Genomic DNA, 16486 nt, shown 5'->3' with positions numbered 1-16486 from the left:
TGATTGCATAACGCATAGCCTACTATAGGGGAAGATGAAGACACCTTAGCAGGATTTACAATTTTTTGTCCTACCCGGGTTTTATGACCGGTAGTAGAAGGTTTAGATTCCGTGCACGGAAAAGCAAGAAAGCCAAGTTTGAGTACACTTTTAGACAGACGGTACCATCAAGTATCCAGTCAAAGACACAGCAACATGATCTTGAGCTGCGTCGATCCGGCGCCCTTTCGAAGGTCGTAGGCTACCATGGCTCTCGCGCCACTCAGCTATACTACGGTAATAAATTACTAAAACCTCGTATGATCGCAAAAACACAATTGAAACTCAGCTCCAATTTTAAATAAAATCTTGTAACTCAAACTTTTCCAGAAATTAAGTTTTAATAATTATGACAAATTAAGTGAAACACAAAGTACAGGCTAGGTCATGTCAAACAAAACAATATTATGGGTCTCAAAACACACAAAAAGCGACTAAAGCAAATTTTTGAGCAACGGCTTGGCCTAAACTTTTTTATTGGGGGCAGAACCCCAGACTACCGTCCAAACCATTTGCTTCTTTTGACTTCAACATTTATATTTTTCCTGGAATTTTTTCTCTTTTAAAACTCAGGTGTTCCTCAATTTATTCTAGGATGCACTGCTGGCGTAATTTAGTCTAATCTTAGACAAGTAGCCTATAAGGTGTAAAAACAGCTTTAAGTTAGAAAAATTTGCATCAATATTGACACAAACTCTAGAATGCAAAATATCATGTTGTAAAAAAAACACTCTCGCACATCTTTTGATAAAACGAAAGGCAACTTACGTAAGTCTTAAAGGTAGCCTATCACACAGTTTTCCACATCGGCTGAGCAACAGCAATAAAGCAACAATATACCCAAAAGCAACATACGTGAACATATTACCATTTAAACTGCACTCAGTTCTTACTCAGTGGAATCATTTTTTCCGGTGTTAGGAAGAGAAGAGCGCGATGTTGATGTTTGTTCGATGGTAACCTTCAATGACTTCACAGAAGGCTGTTTGTTCATCGAGGGGTTGCTGCTGTAAGGAGGGGGAACGCTGGAGTCGGCAAGTTCAATGTACGGGGGAGCAATAAACGCTTGAGCGGGGGGCTCACTTACATCAATAGTTTGTGGCGAAGGGCTAAACGGTGGTGGAGCAATAGTGTTCTGTGCGTAAGCGTCGAGAGCAGCGGGCTTCTCTAAAGAGAAAGTCCTTTTTAGATCAGGTGCGCCATCTTGATTGGTGGAATTAGCGTCTTGTTGTCTCAGAAATTTCTTCTTGCACGAAATAGCCATCAAAGTGGCCGCAATAGCAAGAAATAGAGCGGGTATTGCGATGGCTGTGATTGTGATGCCTTTATTAGAGCGGCTGTGCAGAAAAACCTAGAAAGAATTCTTCAATTCTTAATGCAAACAATGCAGCGCATATTTGGAAGTAAAGCTGCAACCAAATGCTATATTTTTTTCAAAGCAAATTATATCATCATGAGAACGCCATGATTTAGCATCTATACAATACGTTCAATGAGGTCACATTCAAACAACCTTACAAGTTATTCAGACAACAATTTGCCTAAATCGACGCATCTGACACATCGACTGCACTGAGCAGTCATTATCCTGAAAAGCGGGCTTTTTTACTGTTAATTCTAAAAGCAACACAGGAACAGTCTCATGTCTCAATGAAACAAGACTAGTGCAGCATGCCATCTCAAGTTGACTAATGTAACCTGCTCGGTAACTAAGTGATTGAAGTATCCGCCTACAAATCGGTAGATATAGATTCCACTCCATTACGGTTTCTTTAAAATTGGCACTGAATCTTATTCCCGCTTGGTACAGTTAGCAAATTAATGGATTGAGGGTAACAATGTACTCGGCTGTGCAGACACTGTCTGCTTCGGAAAGCGCTGGAAGCAACGCATGCCTGCGACGGATATTGAATACAGCGTCTATCAAAACATACATTATTATTTACTTTCCTAAAATATTCTTAAAGTTAAACAAATTTTAATGGCCGAGAAAAGGAACGGTTTCCAGGGTTCTTGCAAATTGTATAAACTGGGCTTTCGAATAAAAAAAAACTTGGGTAGCAAACGTGACTTCACAAAATGAATAATATTCTACAAGGAAAAACTGCGAGGAGGCCTACATTTGGTCTCCCCCAACAATCTCTTCCTCCAGTGAATTACCCCACGATACCCAGGAAATATCTACAGCACTCCTCATAGTAGTTCTTGTACCTGCTTCCTGTTTTTATAGTTGTAGTGACACTTGTACTGTTTGCTTCGTTTTCCATAATCGTCCAGGAATTTTGCAAAAGTTCTATTATTTGATTCTGCGCTCTCAGAGCAACTGGGCTTCATGAAACACTGAATACGAAACTTTCAGTCAATTCAACACATTAAACCAGAAAAAAAACAACGATTTTTACCCAACTAGGCTATGTACGTGTCAAACTCATCCCACCTAACACTTTAAAGGACAATTTTAACCAAACATGCAAGAAGGCTACAATACACTACCATTTAATTATTTTAGTCAGGTTTCTATTTCAATAATACAATTTTGGTAAAGAGGTCACTTTCTTCAACCACAGACATATACAACCAAGCAACCACACGGCATTTAACATGTTATATGGCACGTTAACACGGCATGTTAACATTATTAACATGTTAACACGGCATTTAACATGTTAAATGCCGTGTGGTTGCTTGGTTGTATATGTTTATTTCAATCAAGTAAATAATATGCAGGCTACTTGTAATAAACACACAATATATTTATAATGTAAGTTACTATAACTATAGATTTAAAATTAAAAATATTTTTAATGGCGCCCGCATTTAGCTCACTAAGATTTCCTCCCAAAAACTAAAACTTCTCGAGTATATTCATAACTTAAACTGCATGAAATGTTAACATTATCAATCACTAATCAGTTCTCAGTCTATATAGCAGCGTTTCTTAACTGAGGGTACTGGAATGTAGGGGTCTTGACATGGCCACCTAAAGATACGGCCTGATTTGTCACATTTTGCATAAGTTTCTAGGTTTTTCTAACTTTGGGCGAACGTTTAAATAAAAATTTTTTTAAATTTGATTTTTACGCTTTCTTTATTCTTTTCCCCAGATGACACAATAGGTTTTAACATCCTCAGATGTTGAAAAACAAAGTAAATTTGATTTCGAAGATTTTAGTCAGACTGTTAATTTTCAACAACAGTCTGATTTTGCATTTTTCAACTTACTTTTTCTCATTTGCTACTGCTTCCCCAAGGCAACAAAAAGTTTTATGTCATTAGGAAACCGCAAAAAGTAAAAACATCTCAAAATATGTCAGTCAAGCACTAGCAGTAGCTGTAATCAAAATCTGCAAAATGTGACAAATCAGGCCGCATCCCCAGGTGGCCATGGTGTTGAGAAGTGCAAAACAGACCCATGTCCACCATAAACACTAAACAATATTCAGTGTAGTACTTGAGTTTTTTTAACGATTATCGCTTGGTTGTCCTACCTGTTTAGAGAGATGCTAGTTGCTATAGAGTCATAACGAATTGAGGACCTGAGTTGTAGAACTACGATACTTAAGTCACATTTTTTGGAAATTGAATTATCACCAAAATATATTGCATGATGGTCAATGCCTGTCCTCGGGCAAAATTTAAAAAGCGGCTGAGACAGCTTAACTCAGGTCTTGTGGAGAGAAACGCTGCAGTGTATAAAAATAACAAGTGAGTGTCACAGAAACTGACAGCATCACGACATCACAAAGTGGCAACGTTTATTATAGATTCCTTTAACATAGCTGAATAAAACTTTTTTTGTAACCAGTTTTCGTGCGAATTTTTCTTTTCTTTTTCAAATAAAAATTGTTTTAAACTCTGAGAACAACATCCTTACGTCTGAACTGTTGTCTGATGAATCTTCTTCTTCATAAAGTGTTGAATTTTCAAAACTCTAAACAGAAGAAACACCAAGTAAAATAAAATTTGGACCAAGATCTAACCAGTTTTATGGTATTTAACAACGGTAGAAGCAAAATTAAGACAACCACTTTCTTTTTCAAATCGTACCAGAGAACCTGAGTTTCCAAAAAAACGAGGCAGCGAAGCCAGCCGTGCAGGTCTATGGTAAAAGCTCTTTAGCTCTCCAAAGGGTGTAAGAGCCCTCACTCTACCATGAAAAGGTTTTAAAAAAGAGAATGATACAAATTTTGCTAGTTGAGACATAGCATCATATTTCTTTAGCATAAACACCATTGAAATTAAATATCAAAGACTATTCCAATCAAGATGAGTCGAAATAAATTTCCTGAGGTTGAAAATAAATAGCATTCTTCACTAACACAGTTTTAAACGTGGTGAATTAAGATAACAAACTTTAAGACAAAACGAAACGAAACAAGCAATTTTCGAAATATTTCTCCGCAGAAATTGCATTCCCTTCGTGAGGAAACAAAACCAAGTTAAAGAAATTAGGGAGAAGTAAAAAAAGTTTAACTTTCCAAACATTTTCACTTCAAACATGCTTAATTGCTTTGTCACCCCAGTCATACAATTACTGTAATAGTGTTATAAAAGTGTGAGTGAGAAACCAAATGATAGGAAATCTTACATCGACTTCATCGACATAATACTGTACATCGACTTTGTAACAAGGATAAGTATCATTATCACTGTCTCTGCCCATTGGTTTTTCAAAGTCCTCGCAGTTTAGCTTACGCGCCCCAACCTTTCTGCTTCCAAGCCCTTTGCAGGTAGTTTCCTGGTGGAACAAATCAAAATTGAAACATGACAAGAATTCCATTTATACCTGAATTACTTGTCAGTTGAAACGGTTTTCAAATGTCAAATTTATCAAAACACCACGAACATTGATGATCTCGATCAAGGGAATTACCCAATCTAAAACAGACTTCATTGTTTATACTTTTAGGCGGAAGCTTCAGGATCAAGGGGCGGTGGTTCGACTCTCGGGGTGTGCGCTTGAGCAACGCACGTTAAGGACTGCTCTCTATTCAGCGGCACCCAGTAGATGGAATAATTTCTCGGCAACAACACTTCAACAATCGAAACTTCACTCTGCCAATCTCGATGACAGGCCTTGCATCAAAAGCCTTTGCAAGTAGGGTATTTGAAACTGCCAGGACTAAGCTCTCAAAGAAGCTTTCCCAGTCCGAGGACAAAGATTCAATCAATCGTTATATTTACTGATAACCTACGATTCTTCTTCTTCTCTCGTGTTGTCGCTATATGTCAGGACATCCATTGGTTAGCCACTGCCTGGTGTCGTCATCGATGGAAATTAGGCCTTCCATACCATGGGGTGGTCTGTATAGCCGGCAATCCTTGATAATGTGGGCTGCCGTCTGCATTTCGCCACACTCACAAGCAGCACTCTCTGCCAAGCCCCAGCGCAACATGTCTGCACCATAGCGTCCAACACCAGTGAGCAAACGGTTACGCCTTGATGAGGCAAGTCTAGAGAGGCCATGTCCCAGCTGGTTTTCGGACGGGGATCTGAATACTTGGCGAAGTGGGGACGTGCTGCTTGACCATTGTTCACACCATGCCGCGTGGCACCACTGTTTGCTAGGGCTTCCACCAGAGGCTGCCAGAAGGTCTTGTGCAGCGCGTACAAATGGCTTTCTTGATTTTAGCCGCTGCTTTGGTGGATATCTCAGCGTGGTTGTGTGTAGCGGATGGCCAGGGTTTAGGGCTTTACGGCTCAGGGAAAGAACAGCACGTTGGCGCTGTAGTGCAGCTGGCTCAATGCTTGCAAGGACAGGCAAACAGTCAGTTGGAGTTGGGCGGAGGCAACCTGTGACAGTTCGCAGGCAGTTGTTGATTGGTACATCGACAAGGTCAGTAAGTAGTAACCTACGATTAAAGATGTTCAACAACGTTTTTGTAGTAGCCTACTATTGTTTGCTTGTTGCGATAATTCGAGTTCTATTTAATAAGAAAAATGTGCTAACGCAGCCACACATCTGTGGCAAAAGCTGTACAATAAATCTAAATTTAATTTAAGGTGATATTCTCTGTATCAGATAAGTACCTATTTGAAGAAAGATATTTTATCAAAAAATTTAATAACAAACTTTAGCTTGGATTTATGTAAATCAGCTTGTATTCTTGAAAGATCCTTCTCTTGTATGACAAGAAAATTCAATTGATAGTTGTGGGCACAAGCCTTATGTTGCTTACAAATTATCTACAGATGTCTTGTTAATGTTTATTTCAGACTAATAGCAAAACAATAGAATAGCAAAAGTAAAACCTCTGCTTCAAGTTTTTCAATATTAAACATTAAAAAAAAAAATTATATAAAAAAAACTTGTTTTTTAAAGTCCTGTTTTCCAGTTAGATTGCTAAAGTTTATCGCAAAGTGTTTTAATGCTACCACTCTAGCTGCTATTATACGAAAATAAAGTTTTATTTTAATGTCGAAACGATGCCAAGTTTGTAGCCTACTGATTTAAAACAATAGCTTTTGCTGTCATACAGATCCAATCAATAGCCTATAAGCAAATAACAAAAGTATGTAACAGCGTTGCCACACTTACCCGAGCATAAGAGCTTCGACTACCTGGTTGCTTAACAACCATAGCAATAAGAACAGTACCACTGACCACTGATAGAAAAACGGTAAAATGAACAGCGTACGACTGAAATTGAACCATCGCTGATACTTGATGAAGTGAACTTACAAACGAAAATTTAGCAACTGGAAGCTTACCTTCAAGGCATATATCTGTAAAGCCAGAAAAAAGTTACCTGGCGAGGTATATCATCTGCATAATTACACAATATACACATGTACTATGAATATGAAAGAGCATCTTCTGAAAAGTAGCAAGAAGTCTTGCTGCTGGATTGCATCGAGTATTCGACGATTCAACACGCTTGCAATGTTCTACAGCGACTCAACAGGTGGATCGTACTTCGCCGCTGAATTTTGAATAACAAAATCTCCGGCAAGCCTCGGACGACTGTATTCTTCAACACTTCTCGTGGTCGTTTCCATTAAAATTATACTTTCTTTCTGTTGTCTAATTTCAAATTTGAAGCAGATTGCTTTTGTGATAAAACCGTTTGACGATCAGTCGTAGCCTTTAAGAAGGATGTTTTCTAGTGCTAGCATTTTTATTATAATTCTGATACTCAAAAGTGAGGGCTACGTGACATAAGTTACTTATTGCGTGATGTTATGTCCTAAAAAGTGCAGCTTTAGGAAATCGAAATTAAATTGTGCTGTTGTACTTCTTGACCCATTGATGCACTCTATGCTTCAAGTAGCTTACATATGCTATCTGTGAAAGGATACATCTATATCGTATCTGAAGAAGCAGAGTTTACTATGCTCAAAAGCTTTAATTGATTGTTTTGAACAGCCAAAACGGAAACTTTTTCAACATTTAATTAATTAAACTACCATTCAACGTTTTATAAGCAGAGAAAACTTTTTCTCAAACCGTAGAAAATTTCATTATCAGATCACCGCTTCAATGCGTGATGGAAATCTACAGATAAATCTGCATCAAGCATTGCAGAGTGCAAAAAACAGTGTTGCAGAACGCGTTTTCGAATATTAAATTCTCATCAGTGCAACTACGTTTATGAAAATAAGAATTGAGAATTAAGAATAAGAATTGAGAATATGAGATGAGAATTTAATATTCGAAAACGCGTTCTGCAACACTGTTTTTTGCACTCTGCAATGCTTGATGCAGATTTATCTGTAGATTTCCATCACGTATAATATTGAAGCGGTGATCTGAAAATGAAATTTTCTACGGTTTGAGAAAAAGTTTTCTCTGCTTATAAAACGTTGAATGGTAGTTTAATTAATTATTTCTGAAAGTTCCTTGGTTTCATATTATCTGAATTTTTAACATTTTATTAAGGTTTTTCCGACGCCTTCGGCCAAAGTGGATGTTCGGTCGGCAATAGATACAATTAGGCTAAGTTAAACGATTGAATAAAATGTCCAACTTAATGTTGATTTACAGAAGAAAGCTTAAAATATTATGGAAGGATAAAATCACAAATGTACATGTAGGCTACTAACTTACTGTATTTTGAATGTAAATTCTACAAACAATTAAAATAAAAAAAATTAAAATATTTAGCCATATAATTCGCAATAATTCTATTCAAAGACAACTATTAAAAGGAAAAATGAACAGCAAACGAAATAGGGGCAAACCGCTAAAATTTTGGATATTCATATTAAAAGACTGGTCAGGACTTGATTACAAAACTGCAATAAAAAAATTTCACAATAGAAAAACTTGGCGCTTCATTGCCTCCAACCCTCGAAGAGAGGAAGGAACTTAATGATAATGAATTTACAACTAAATTAAGTCTAGCTGTGAAGAATCTCATGTCTCGTGGTGTGTGTTTTTATATAGCGCTGTATTTATTGTAGATTTACATTGCTGTCAGCGTTTCACAAACCAATGTTCAGCGCAGCAGGATAAGGGTACAGCCAAAACGTTCCTGGTCCCCAAAATCATCCCAGCCCCTGGTCCAAAAGTACCCTTTGTCTACTCCACTGCCCTTCGGAGTCCTTTCATTAGAATGAAACGGCAAGGCAGAGCAATTATTTCCCAGGCAAATGATTTTTCCTCTCCTCTGCCTTGCCGTTTCATTCTTATGCGTTTCTTTTTTCTATTTTTGTGCATGTAGATCAGATCTGTAATTTCAATTTATGAAGAACATCAACCAGTTGGTTACTTGAAAAGACCTACCATGAGTATGGTCGAAAACGTTTGTAATTTTTAGTTTATTTTGATGTTATTATATTATATTAAATGCCTTCTAGTTGTTAGGTTTTATTTGTCTATGATTAAAAAAAAATCACCTCTTTACCAAAATTGTATTTTTAGGAAGTCATCAAATTTCAATTAATTTAAGCCAGCTCTTTTTTGTATAACCGATAAAATTTTGGAGTGTGGATATTGGGCAGCTTCCGTGTACCCGTTAGTCCGAATAAAGGTAGCTGAATGATGTGTCAGCTCTTAAAATAACTTTATTCACTTAACGTGGCTCTGCTAATAGCTCAAAGGTGTTCGAGGTGAAATTGTTTGTAAAGTAATTGGTAAAAATAAATTTTGTTTAGACACAATTTAATTATGTGTTGGTATATAAAAAAAAAAGAAAAAGAACGTGGGATACTAATAATTACTAGTTACAGTATAATTGGAAATTATGGAATTACACCGACGTAAAATTTCCTGTGTGTGAAGAGTGAAGTGCAATAGCCCACCTATTTGACCGGAATGGCCCGTTTCGGTGAGTTCGATTCGGTGAGTCCGATTCGGTGAGTCCGATCCCTATTCGGTGATTTTTTCAATTTTTTTTTTAAATTATTGGGTACCGTAGCTTACTTATCATTGCCGTTTTAGGGTTAGGGGTTAGACTTAGAGGTTACGAACTCACCGAATCGGACTCACCGAATAGTAGCAGACCCCTATTTGACACCATTAGTCCTATAGGCTATCACTGACCATTCGCAAAACTGTAGGCTACGTTTCAAATGGCCATACCCTTTTGCAAAAGATAAGAAGTACGTCATAAGAGTCTCATTAAAAACCTTACTACTGAATTTTGCTACGAACAGTATTTTGACAAATCTTTGTTTTACGCTTGACATTGCAAAACGCCACAGAAACTTTACCAGCTTGCTTGAGTTTTTGGCTGGAAGTAGAAATTATTAGGACTATTACCTTTTAAAGTAAACAGTGAACGATCAAAGACATACAAAATTAAAGATTTAAAAACAAAGACTTGTGACTTCGCAGTTCTTTATTCTTACCCACAAAGGCTTTTTAATCCGGCAACCGCTTAGTTTCAATTCTCTTGTTTTCGTATACCACATTTATGTTTACTTTACAGCTTTTGTCTTTCTTGAAAAGTTAGCTGCGTTGAGATAACAAAAAAGCTGGATAGAAAAAATTGTTCTCGATTTGGTGAGATGTGGTTGAGGAAATTTTAAGGCCGTTGGGAGTACCTCTAAATACCCACTGTCAGTGTTGCAGAATGTTTTTAATTAAAAATAGTATTTATTCTATTGAAGTCGATTGGAAATAATAGGAAATCAAAGGATTCAACAATATAAGAACCTGCAACTGCTAAAAATTTCTCACACCTTGAAAACGAAACTAGCCTCAGTTTGGAAGGCAAAACTCTAAGATTTGGCAACCCTTGAGAACTAACAGGCATTTTCAGGAATTGGCAGATATTTTGAATGGTTAAATCGTGGTTAAATGTCAGACCATAATGTTAACCCTCACCCCCAACCGCAACTTAAACTGTAATCTGCTAAGCTAGTTCGATTTGAACTGGCAACCTTGACAATGCACGACAAAAGGCAACAATACCTGACAATGGGCTTTTAGACTTTGGAGATGGGCTACGGATCGTTGGGAACAAACGTTGGAAACAAAAGAAATTTACTCCAGAAAACTAAAACGGACTTCAAGATCTACGAAACTTCCAAAATAGGTAAAGACTTTTTTTAGAAATCACGTCAAAGTCGGCGGAAAAACTGCTCAAAAGCAGGTGAAAACCTTTGGGATAATCGGCGATCGAGGGAAATTCATTTGGCGGCATCTGGCAACAGTGGCTATCAACATTTGAGCTATTCGAAACAATTGTGTTACGGCAAAACGGGAAGTTTGATTGTATGAACATATTGAACAACAGTACGAAAAAAAATTTAAATTCTTTTATTGAAACTTTAGCGAGAGAAATTCCTTTTTTTTGAAAACTGTGCAATTATAAGCTAGAGGCCATCCCAACTTGTACTGTAGCTTAAATCCTAGGCTATTAATGACTGGAGGCTCAAGCAGTTTTCATTTGATACTTTAGTAATCCAAGTATGCTTTATGAAACTAAAGTGTGCCCACTGAAAACTGCAGGCTTCACTTTCACAAAAAGACAAAAACAAAACCGCACCGACCTACCGTTAAGCCTTTGGGTAGGAGATAAGCTGCATTGGCCTTGACAACTCGTCAACCTATTGAACACTGAAAGTTGATGTAGTTGTCTGTACAAACGGTATAGCTTCAATGTATTTTATACCTCTTGGAAACAATGGTTACCAAAACCCAAAATGCCAAAACATGGTCTTTCAACTCACTGCAAAATTCTTGGTTTTGTTTGTCTGAAAATAGCAAAACTTGCAAAGTTACCAGTGTTGCCAGGTATGCTTTGGATTTTTGCACAATTGACTAAATCTAGATCAATCTTCACTTTCTGTAACCACCTTCTGGACAAATGTTCTGAACTGGTGGGTAAATGTCGTCATCGCAACAAATTTAAACTCAAATACTTCAAAATAAAATAAATTTAATTTGATATCCACAGGTTACCTTAATTTTATTGCATTTGCTTCTTTGTGACGTCACAGGTGTTGGTATCAATCTGCTTGATTTCCATTTGGAATTGGACATTTTAATTGAGACATTTGTGGTAACCGATGGAGGTAGCCCTTTGTATTATTTTCGTAGCTATTGAGCATTACTACGTGATCAAAAATAATACATAGCAGCAATATTCATTTCAATCTTTTGAGCAATATCACATCACATATCCGCATTCTAGATTCACGCGGTCACGAAGAGGTGCTTCCGCTTCAAGCGTGATGTTTAAGCTTTGTAAATGCTTGAGTTTGATCAAACAATTTTAGAAACGAGTAAAGCATGCTATTGTTCAGTGGGCTACAAGTCGAAAAAGTTTACAAACTTATGCACCGTTCGACTATTTTGTTTTTTTGAAGTCAGAAACATGAAAGCTCAGGCGTATGTGTGAAAACTGACAACAACCGCCCGAAAATTTGTAGCATTGAAAATTTAACAATTGATAAGTTGGAATTTGTATTTTATCAATGTAATGGTGATTGAAGTAATATCATCTAAAGCTAAATAAGAATCAAAAGGTTCCCAGTTCAGTTCAATTTGTTTTTATTTCTGACCATCACAACAAAAAAAACACAATATTTGACAAACATAGCAGAGGTCTAGTAAAAGATAGAAGCAACAAAACGCGGACGTTATAACGTGCATGATACCAAAGCAAGACAATCAGTTTAAAATATGGCACGGTCTCAACACCTTAATCAAATTTTTATAAATGTAGAAAGAGAAAAAAAATAGGCTAGTGAATTTTTTTGTAACAATTTATATGAGTAAAAAAAAACAAGACAAAAAGACAATTGCTATGTTGATCGACCTGAGTGGGTTAGCAAAAGTGTTGATGGTCTTGAGGGGAACGCTCTTGATGCGTTAGCTCATCGCCCAAAGGCGTAGCAGTCAAAATTAATCAAACTTCTGGGGGGCTTCGCCTCACACGCAACAACACCCACATGTGCTGCCCATCAACAGATGGGCTCAACAGAAAAGTTTGAAGATTAGATTTCATCATTCACAGGCTAACAAAAATTTTTTTTTTAAAGGCACGGCATGTGAGAGTCATTTTAGGGTATTTCGAGGCCCTTGATTCGAAAATGCACTTGTTTTTTTTCGAATTGGCTCTAGATTTTGTGATAGCCTACAGCAAAAACTTTTTTTTTGCAATTTTGAGCCCCTATAGATTTAACGTCGTGTCGTTTATTACATAGACAAAACTGAAAGTAATCCCAGGCACATTTCTGAGTTTTCTAAACGCTATTTGGAACCAGTCACGTTGATTACAACCCAAACAAACGGCTATTTAACGTTTACTGGCCTAGTAACAATCAAAATACGACGTGAAGCAAGCCTTAGAATACAATATTAAGATGTAGAATACGGTATATAACTTGTGCTTTGCGTTAATATATGTGTTGACTTCAACAGTATCAGACTAATTAACTAAGCTACTAAGTACAAACAACTAAATACATACATTGCTTTGCTTAACAAACTAGACGAATAAGCAAAACAAAGCCATCGATGAACAAAAGCAAGTCTTTATTATGGTAGGCCTACTGTACTGAGCAACACCCATCAAGGTACGAAGGCCATTTATATAATTACAGAATACAAAGTTGTGTTCTTCAATAAAGTAGCTGCTTAAAATTTTATCCTTGTTATGGAAGAACGTAATCTTGGTTTGAAATTCAATGCCTGGTAGTTTCGAAAATTCGAAAAAACTAAGTGCATTTTTGGAATCAGGGGCCCTGAAAAGGCTGAAATACTCTAAATTGACTCTCACCTTTTGTGCCAATTTTTTTTTTCGGCCTGTGTAATCAAACTAGTGTGTATCAAATGAGTGAAGAGCTTTTTTTGGAACTCCTTCTCTAATTTGCCGTTTTCGCTACCTTTTCAAAACAATTTGGCTTTCAAAAGTGGGTGGGCCAGGCCCACCCAGAAGATAAAGTAGGTGGGCCCAGGCCCACGAGGCCCACGTGGTTCCTCCATCCCTGAACGCAACGCACCAGGTCTTGCAAGACTAACAAAAAACGATACAGCAGATATTATTAAAACAGCATAGTATTGTAATATAAACAATTTGTTCAAGACTTTTTTCTTTTTAAGTCACGTAGATCAGGGGTGACGAACCTTTTTGCGGTCGCGGACCACTTTGTCAATTACACATGAGATATCGGGCCACACAACTTTTTAATCGTAACCTACTATGAAATGTTTTAGAAGCGACTCAAGATATTATTCATGAAAAGTAACAAACGGCAAATGAAAGTAATAAAACCCACACAGTTGAAATTATCTTACGTAGAATCGAAACATACAACAGTAAAAATAACAACAAAATGTCGAAACATTTCTTCAATTTGAGCAAAAAGGAAGAAGCAAGTACAGTACTTGCACTGAAGACAGTTTAATTTTCTAAGTTTAATTTTCCAGTTTAAGCTTTTTCTTTCATATGAGTATGATTTCTTCTTTTTTTTGGCTCTATCCTTTTTGCTCAAGTTGACGAAATGTTTCGACCATTATGCTCCTAAACAGCAAATCAGTTAATGAAATTTATTTTTCAAACAACAAACAAAAGCCCATGCAAATCATGAAATCATACAGCTGAAGCTATCTAATGCAGCATTGAAGCATAAAATATTAAAAAATAACATTGAAGCATTGAATTTTTTTGCTTAGTGGGATTTATGGAAAGTTTTTGCCTGACTAAGTGGCACGATGTGGCAACTCTCAACTGCACACTAAGATTTTCATCTGTCAGCCTCGACCTGTAGCAAAGGAAAGGTGCACTAGTGAAGGCATAAATCAGCTTTGAGATATCTTTTGTCTTTAATGCATGAGCGATTGTCAAATTGTTTTGCGGACTGCACAAAATTATTTGACGGGCCGCAGGTTCGTCACCTCTGACGTAGATGATACTGGTAGTCAGTTAATTGCGTCCCGATTAGTCGTAATCGTAGACGTATATGCAACCCGTAGGCCGCCGCAGGAGATGGAGTGCTACATGCATGCAATATTGTAAGTAAGCGCTCTTGAAACATCAGACTTTCATGCAAACATCAGACAGGGGTCGCAGAAAGTATACCAATTTGCACAAGGTAGGCTACTGCGTATTAACACTTCTGTGCGAAACTACAGTAAGAGAACGTTTAGTAGTCGTCAGTGCAGCCCAGCGGTAGGCTACAGGGTTAGGGAGACAGCAACCTCGACGACGTGCTGGGCTCCATTTACCCCCGTCACCACTTTTTTTCTTTTTTAACTATTAAAGATCAAAGCAAAAATCAACTCTCTGGCCGAGCGCCAGAAGGGTCACAACAACCTGCAGCTAACTGGTTTACAATAAAAAAAAAAACGCAATCCATAAAGAATTAACCAGGTAATTTATGTACGCAAGTGATATGCAGCATGTTAAACGAAACAATGACATGGTGATCCGCCAATCGTCGAATGAAAGCACTGATTGATTAGGTAAGTGGTGTCAGCTTCGAGAGTGTTGTAGCAATTTGTCATGCTTGGATAAAAAGATTCCTGCAAAAGAATATAAGAACCAGCAAGCCAGTAGATCTGTATATTTTTATTAACCTATGTTTTGGAAGTCATTATATTATTAATCGGGCTATTTTTATTTTGACTTAAATAAAAAAAAATTGACTTTATTTTTATCAAATTTTGACTTTATTTTGACCTAACGAAATTGCTAATTTGTAAAAGCCACAGTTCTTCTTTGAAGTGATACCAATTACCCAAACATAACCTTTGTCGATTTCAGAAACAAACGTAATATTTTGTCGAAAAGTCAAGGTGCTTTAATGGAATATAAAAAAGTGCGTAGTGTTTTTGGCGATGGATTTACGCAGCCTGTGTTATGTTGTCCTTGTGGAAAGGACACTTTGCCTCGATTTTCTGCGCATGGTAAATTAAATTCATCAGCAAAATCTCGACAAAGGTCTAAATCTGAAGACAATTTAGCTTGCTTAGGCAGTTTTGTATTACAGAATGTCAGTAGGCTATTCCTAAAATCCAAACTGTTGATCTTCGAAAAGACCACGTTTGTGAAGAGGAAGTGTTTTACAAAACTTATTTAAATACGTTAACAATGAATAAACAATGGACAATTTGCGATAAAAGTTACTGCTGATCCATGTGGGCATTGTGACATATCTCCTGCTTTTATGGGTTAATACAGTTTGATTGTGTCGCAGTTCCTGATTTACAATGCTTCCACGAGGATTTTGACAAAAATTGCTCTCAAGAAACACAAAAAAGTTTGTCAAAAGCCATAATTTGACAAATTTTGTTTATATTGAAAACTTTGACTTTATTGTCAATTTTGACTTTATTTTGACCAATAAACTTCTCAGAAACACTCCCCTAGGTGCTGAAAACAACTTTATTCTTTGATTCGTGGACAGACGAGGTCCTTAAAAATTTTTGACTTTATTGACTTTTGCGGCCCTAATTATCAATAGATAGTGTGTTACCGTAACAAATACAATAAATGAACATAGCCTACTGTTAAGAAAAAAAAGAAAAGAATAGTAACAATGGGTGACTTGTTACCAAGAGTACTTTTAGAATTAAATTTTCTAGCTGTGTGTATTGGAATTATTGGATAGGAAGCTAGCTTGGAGATAGATTAAGATTTTAAATATTTTTCTTGAAGCTTTTTAGAGACACACTCTCGTTTCTGATAGAGGGTGGGATTTTGTTCCACATGACTGGTCCATTATACCTTGTCGATTGTTAGAAAACGTTATGTCTACAGTAGATTGGGATTAATGACGAGTTGTTTCTCGTTGTTTGGCTGTTTAAATTTTTACACATAAAGCCGTTGTGAAAAGTTGATGGAAGCAACTTTTTGACACACTTGAACATAAAAATAGATATTTTTATTCCCATGGCACCAAGTAGAGATGCAGTAACTTACAATATTTGACTTTTATTCAAAGAATGGTAAATGGCTAGAAGCGCATGTTTGTCTAAATATAGCAGCACTTTGAGGACCTCTGGGTCATATGTGTCCCATGCACTTAGCCGATTACCCAGCAGTTAACTTT

At 36.9% G+C, this 16486-nt stretch overlaps 1 protein-coding gene across 1 annotated transcript; it reads right to left on the bottom strand.

Moving 5' to 3' along the window:
* Positions 1-157: 157 nt before the first annotated feature.
* On the bottom strand, positions 158-11337 carry LOC145779123 (uncharacterized). Its single transcript, XM_082590698.1, has 6 exons — positions 10983-11337; positions 6579-6766; positions 4628-4777; positions 3914-3970; positions 2251-2379; positions 158-1390 (listed from the first exon to the last, which is right to left on the bottom strand). The coding sequence occupies exons 2-6, from the start codon at positions 6693-6695 to the stop codon at positions 929-931; spliced, it is 915 nt and encodes a 304-aa protein (XP_082446824.1). The 5' UTR covers positions 6696-6766; positions 10983-11337; the 3' UTR covers positions 158-928.
* Positions 11338-16486: the final 5149 nt, after the last annotated feature.

The sequence above is a fragment of the Aplidium turbinatum genome, chromosome 10 (genome assembly GCF_918807975.1).
Source record: "Aplidium turbinatum chromosome 10, kaAplTurb1.1, whole genome shotgun sequence".
NCBI lineage: Eukaryota > Metazoa > Chordata > Ascidiacea > Aplousobranchia > Polyclinidae > Aplidium > Aplidium turbinatum.
This window is presented reverse-complemented; position numbering and strand designations above follow the sequence as displayed.

Bases quoted from the DNA above. Each gene is read 5' to 3' on its own strand.
- LOC145779123 (XM_082590698.1), bottom strand. From the start codon at position 6,695: ATGGTTCAATTTCAGTCGTACGCTGTTCATTTTACCGTTTTTCTATCA. The intron at 2,380-3,913 runs GTAAGGATGTTG...TTTCGTATTCAG, and splicing joins CATCAGACAACAGTTCAGAC to TGTTTCATGAAGCCCAGTTG. The intron at 1,391-2,250 runs GTACAAGAACTA...AATTCTTTCTAG, and splicing joins ACTATAAAAACAGGAAGCAG to GTTTTTCTGCACAGCCGCTC.